Source organism: Branchiostoma belcheri, unplaced genomic scaffold, assembly GCF_001625305.1.
Source record: "Branchiostoma belcheri isolate BF01 breed outbred unplaced genomic scaffold, Haploidv18h27 scaffold212, whole genome shotgun sequence".
NCBI lineage: Eukaryota > Metazoa > Chordata > Leptocardii > Amphioxiformes > Branchiostomatidae > Branchiostoma > Branchiostoma belcheri.
In genome coordinates this window covers 249769-255903 of record NW_017803625.1, presented here as the reverse complement: position 1 = coordinate 255903, position 6135 = coordinate 249769, and the positions used below count along the sequence as shown (strand labels likewise).

Here is a 6135-nt window from a genome sequence, read left to right as displayed (position 1 = left end):
AAATCACCCAGTTGTTATGGAGACTACCATTATATTACCTGGTAACAGACAGTAAAGGCACGGATGAAAGAGACTGTGCCCTCCAAAACTGAATAAAACGTTCCTACCATCAACTGATATTTACATTATTCACATTTTATGAATTTATAGCAGGAATGAATAGCAGCAATCTATACAAGCTCATTGCAACTGCTTTTCCACACCTAAGACATTTGTATAACTGTTTTAAGTACTGGAATGTGATTGTACTTGAGTGACATTTCTGCCTTCTTCACCTGCCATTAACTACAAAAACACGCTCCACAATTTGCAGTATGAGTACTTTGTTTCTAAGGCACTTAAGCAGACGTGCTTTTGCTGAAACAGTTACTGTCTATACAAGGGGTGGGTACCTGTTTAACTGAACCTGGTGCAACTTGGAATAACATCAAGTCAAATAAAAAAACAAAGTCATGATCTGATATTTTTTGGACTCGTAATGAAGTAAAACTTATAGTTACTTCACTAGTCTAAGTTACCATAAGAGGTAAAAAAACAGACTAGATTAACCTAAATTCACATGCTTGTTCATCGAAAAAACATTCCAATGCACTGTGAATCTAAACATATTTGTAACACTCGCAGAGTGAGAGACATGAATATCACTCTACAAAATGAATTTACTACCTTACTAGCATTTCTGGTGAGTTAATTTCGTTTTTGTGTTGGAGAACAGTTTAACTTTCTTCAAGTTAACTACCTTATTTTTACTGTAATACTATAATCAGGTTCGGGATCTAGACTTGAACTGGTACTCACTCCTAGACTTTATCCAGGTAACCTCACATTAACGTTACACCTCCAAGTCTGACTCCTCGCTTGCAGAGGGACTTCTGTCCCGACTAGCGCCCGTCGTATTTTGGTACGATCCCTCATCGCTGTCGCTGTCGCTCACGTGATAGCTGGTTGGCCGAGACCTGCTGTTCCTCTCAGCGACAAAGTCCTCGTCCACTCCAGCATTGCGCAGTGCCTCTTGGTATTTCTTCTCAGCCGCCTTCCTCGCATTGATCTAGAAGTAATAAACAAATTGGCAAGATTTGTAGGTGAGCATAAGGCCATACTGATTTAATTCTATGGATGACAAGTGACAACAAAAATCACCTCCTCCAGCAAGGCTCTGGCCTGAGTGCCATCCTCTGTAGTCCATGGTATTACTAGTAACAGTACTTAGGTAGCTGGCGGTAACTACAGAGGATGGCAATCAGGCTGCCGAGGCTCCACAGAACTCAAGAACTCAGTACAGTGCCAACTCATACATGCCGCAAAAGAGACAGGAGTAGTAACTTTACAAGGGACTAACACGCTATCATTAGTATCAAAAACCACAAGAAATCCGTGTGTCACACACAATATAGTAGCGTGGTAGTACTGTAGTAGTGAAGTACATAACAATATTCTTTTCTACATTTTCCATGAAATGCACATTCCCCAGTAGCCTAGCTACTAGTAGCTAGCTACAGGGTCGGCAGTTTTTTCTAGTGTCAGTCGGGAAACAGGAAAGACAACATTTCTTTCCCATAGCATAGGCTTTAATAATTGAGCCGGGCCAAACCATGATAGACTGTCGGGGACACCAGCAGGCTAGTCCCCCATTTACTAGCATTCTTGCAACATATTCAGGAACATCTGTTTACCTGTGATTGCCTCTCAAACATGTATGGCCTGCTCTCCACACGTGCCATCATTTCATTCAGCGACCTCTTGTAGTCCAACTGACGGGCTCTCTCTTGATCTCTGAAAAACATATTAGATGTTAATCATTTTCATCACAGTTTGTTTCTTTGTTTGTATCACATAACCGGTAAACCGCCTTTAGGCAAAACATACCAGTTTTTTACAGTAGGTATTACAAGCTGCACAAGGCTGGACTATTATAATGAATGATAAGGTTTGACTGTTTGAACCATTCACACTGGGATGGACCCCTGCACTTTTCATTATAGTAAGTGAGGTTAAAGTGCAGTGGGATCTTTAACATGCTCGAGGTGCACCTCTCCGCAGTAAACTGCAGGGCCTCTGGTTTTACATCCCATCCAAGAAGATGTCAATAAGTACTTGCTTAACCAAATCTTAGGGTACTCATTTTCACCTGAGTTGAGTGAGGAAGTACCGTGTAATACTGTGTCTTTCCCAAGGACATAACAGTGGGATTTGAACCCAGAACCTTCAACAACCCTAACCACAAGAATGCATTACAATTTATTATTACTATCTAAATACATATTCTGAAATGGGACAAAAAAATATACAACCAGATGAATGACATTATCGTTTTACAAACCTAAATTCCTTCAGCTTGTCGTCATTCACTTCGCTGAGGGCCAGAGACTGGTCGTTGGCTCTTGCCTTGGCAGCCAGAGACTTTCTAATCTCCTTCTCCTTCTGTCGTTTCTGTCTCTCCCTCATCCTCCACTCCTGTTCCTCCATCTCTCTCTCCATCAGCGACGCCCGTACCGCCGCGGTCCTCTTGCGCGTGGACTCGGTCGTGGCGGCCGGGATGGAGTCCATGGACGTGGATAACCGCCCCGGGGAGGAGAGTGGGCGTGACCGGGGTGCTCTGAAAGGCCACCTGTTCTCTTTCAGACTCTGCTGGTCCCTCTCTATGTCCTCGTAGATTTTGTGCGTATTCGACGGGATACGCGACGTGCGGAGGTTGAACGGTTCGGCCACCGTGGCCTCCTTCGCTCTCCTCTTCTGACCAAGCTCCCACTGCAGCTTTTTGTGAATCTGGTCGAAGTCGGGTACGGAGTGCCGTATTTTGGGTTTGAACGAATACCCAGCACTCTTAGGCCTTTTGCTGTATAGAAACCTGTTGTAAGAATCAGCCTTTTTGGCGTTCTCTCTCGCCTGCATACTCGGAGGAAGGGAAGCCGATCTCATCAGTTCTTCTGCCCTCATCTTCTTCTTGATGGCCCTGTATTCCTCGTCTTCAAGTATTCTGTCAGCTGCCGCCGGGTCATGCAAGGACCTAGGCACGGGCTTGGCCTTGAACTGTTTTACCTTCTTCTTCTTGGGGCTTGTTTTCATCATGAACTGTGCTTTTTCGAGTCTTTCTTTCTTCTTCTCCTCCTCCCTCTTGTAGAAGCTGAAAGGTTTCTCCATGGACTTGAGGATTTCTTTGCTGTACTGTCTGATCTGTTGCCTCTTCTCTTCCTGTTCGCGCATGATGTCGTCAAACATGGGGACGTAAACGTGTGCCGGCGCCGGGGACGCCTTGAACTTCTTCTGTAGCTCCGCCTCCTCTCGTTGCTGCTTGGTGATCAGGTGCTCCTGAAGGGCTAGCATGGCAGACGTCTTTTTCTTGGGTTTGCTGGCCTCGCGTAGAGTCATTTCGAAGGGTTCTGGGATCGTGATCTTCGGCGACCACTCCTTGCTTTTCTTCGTTGACACACTGGTTCGCGAAGCTCGTGACACCGATCTCCCCCTAGGAGCGTAGTCTTCAACGGAAAAGTCGTCCCACATATTGTCTATGCGACTCATCGGGGTGGGTCCCGGTGTAGTTTGCCGCCAAGGGGAGGTCCTACCATCAAGTTCAAACTCATCATCGCTAGAAGCATAGCTGTCTGACCCCACCCTCCTCAAATCCTGCTCACTGAGACTCCTACCTCGTTTCAGGTAGTTGAGATCGATGTCTTGATCTCTTTTCGCTGACCAGGCGAATTTGCTGCTGGACACTGAGGGTGGTCGGCTACTGGTGGTGGGCAGGGGCGGTTTGGCGGCAGTCATGTCTCTTATTTTATCCGCACTCCTGGATGCCCTGAAGCTACTCCTCAAGTCATCCAAATCTCTGAACAACTCCTCGGTATCCTCACTATCCATGGAGGCACCGCCGTTCTGTTCTCTGTGACTCCGTCGATCCTCTGCTTCGCGGATTTCTTCGTATAGACCGTGGACCATCGACAAGGTTTTCTGGTGTTCTCTTTTGAGCTCCTGCATCTTTTCGTAGAAATCGTCGGTTGACATGTTGGACATTTCGTTGGCGAGATCACCAATCGGGTCTACGGTTCGTTCTATGTCACCGTGGTCTCTCTGTGGCTCACCGGTATAGTCATAGTCTCCGGCCGCTTGCGGCTCTCGTTCTTCGGGCTTGAGCCAAACTTCTTGAGGAGCGGTGGCTGTGCCATTCGGTTCTTCATCGTCGTCCGATCGGAGAAACTCGTCGACGCTTTCCGTCCGCCTCCCGGGCGATCTCTTCTGCCCCTGCCGCCCCTTCCTGATCTTTGTCGTGTCCAGCCTCTCGCTGAAGCTGGCCGCCAGTCGGGACCCGGGCATCCTGGGGTTTTTCACGCAGGAATTGGTCACAACCGTGACGCGCCGGATTGAGTACTTAGAATGCTCCATACAAAAAGTCGTAGTAAGGTCACGATACGTCAGATGAGACCATACAATGTATCTCCGTAATCAGAAAGGTACAGAGAACCTTGTGTAGTTCAAACAATGACTTCAACTTATACTGCATCCACGGATTAACGCGTCAAAGTTCGCCCTTACTCAGAATTTAGGCGGTTTCCGCCATGTTGTTTTTGACTGAAATACGCACCACATGGGGGTTTCGTGGCACCCGGTTGCGCATCTGTTTCCGGGTCACACCAGGGGTCACACTATCGAGTACACTGTCAGACGACGTGGAGTAGTACTCGACAAATTACGAATAAAAAAAATGTTTTGCAAAAAAAAAGTTGCTTTCACTATGAAATCTACGTGGTCATGAAGGTTGAACAAATGGCACAGAATATGTTATGGCGAATAATTTAATCTTCGAATTCATTTCTTTACATTTTTGTCTTTTTTTCCTTTGATTTTGGCATTCTACGACATTGGTATCGTTTCTAAATGTTTTCCTTGCAACTTATGGTATATTTTTGCTCATTTAGCAACTGTTTTGCACGATTTACAGTATGGTTGAACTTTTTTTTGGGGGAAACGGCCGAAAATTCATGCGCGCGCGGATGTCATCCATATAATCAAATCAACATGGCCTATGTATGTGAACATACAGTCTAACAGTGAAGACTTTGAAAGTGTGTCATGGCAGAAAAGTCCTCCGTCGTAACTGTATGGATATACAGTTGAAACAGAGCATACTTTGCTTTGACATTGCGTCATACCATTGACACAGTTTTGGGATGGAAAGCTCTCCGTCATATATCGATATCTTAGTGAATATACAGTCAAAACAGTGTATACCTCGATATTTTGTCAAACCATTGACACAATTTTCCGGCATAAAACTTTTTCTTCATAACTGCATAACTATATAATATAAACATTGTATAGCGGTACTTTGGCAGTGTGTCATACTATTGACACAGTTTTCGGGTGGAAACGTTTTCTGTCATCAGTGGGTGAATATACAGTCTAAACAGTATATATTTTGCCAATGTGCCATACCATTGACAAATATTTCAGACGGAAAATGTTTCCGTCATAAGTGGGTGAATATACACTTTAAACAGTATTTACATTGACAGTGTGTCATACCATTGACAGTTTGACACAGTTTTCAGACGGAAAATGTTTCCATCATTTACAGGTTAGCATACAGGCAAACAGTGTATACTTTGAAGTGTGTCATACAGCTGAATATGCACAATGTTGTTTTTTTCGTCCCCTGTGCGCTGGAGGATGTGCAGCCGAAGTTGAACGTGCCCCTTGAATATTGGCGCCCGCGAAGTTCTGTAACGTTATAGTCGGCTGCACAGAATTTGAAGGACAGGTCGGCACTTAGAGTGCATCCTGGATACGGACCTACTCTATCCCAAAGAGATCGCACCTCAGAGCGCATCCTCGATACGGACTTACTCTACCAAGAAGACGTCGCACTTAGAGCGCATCCAGGATACGGACTTGCTCTATCTAAAGAGGACGGTCCCAGCAAGTTAAGATATACCGCAAACCCACACCGCAATAGCAGTTCAAACTTGTTTCATACTGACTTTTACCAACAAAGATAAACTTACAAGAGAAGGTTTAAATTCTGTTGTCTAAGGCGCTATATCATTCGTATTTCACCTGTGTCATTGGAATGATATAGCCTTGAACAACAGAATTTCCATGATGGTTATTGGAATGACATATCTGCCCATGATAAGGCTA

General features: G+C 45.1%; 1 protein-coding gene across 1 annotated transcript; it reads right to left on the bottom strand.

The window, feature by feature from the left end:
* On the bottom strand, nucleotides 1–4380 carry LOC109469935 (protein FAM161A-like). Its single transcript, XM_019768696.1, has 3 exons — nucleotides 2321–4380; nucleotides 1674–1773; nucleotides 1–1048 (listed from the first exon to the last, which is right to left on the bottom strand). The coding sequence occupies exons 1-3, from the start codon at nucleotides 4378–4380 to the stop codon at nucleotides 833–835; spliced, it is 2376 nt and encodes a 791-aa protein (XP_019624255.1). The 3' UTR covers nucleotides 1–832.
* Between the last annotated feature and the right edge of the window lie 1755 nt (nucleotides 4381–6135).

What these genes read in the sequence shown, in the direction of transcription:
- LOC109469935 (XM_019768696.1), bottom strand. Translation starts at nt 4,380, where the DNA reads ATGGAGCATTCTAAGTACTCAATCCGGCGCGTCACGGTTGTGACCAAT. An exon ending in GACAAGCTGAAGGAATTTAG is followed by an intron (nt 1,774 to 2,320) that starts GTTTGTAAAACG and finishes TATGTTTTTCAG; the next exon opens with AGATCAAGAGAGAGCCCGTC. An exon ending in TGTTTGAGAGGCAATCACAG is followed by an intron (nt 1,049 to 1,673) that starts GTAAACAGATGT and finishes TATTACTTCTAG; the next exon opens with ATCAATGCGAGGAAGGCGGC.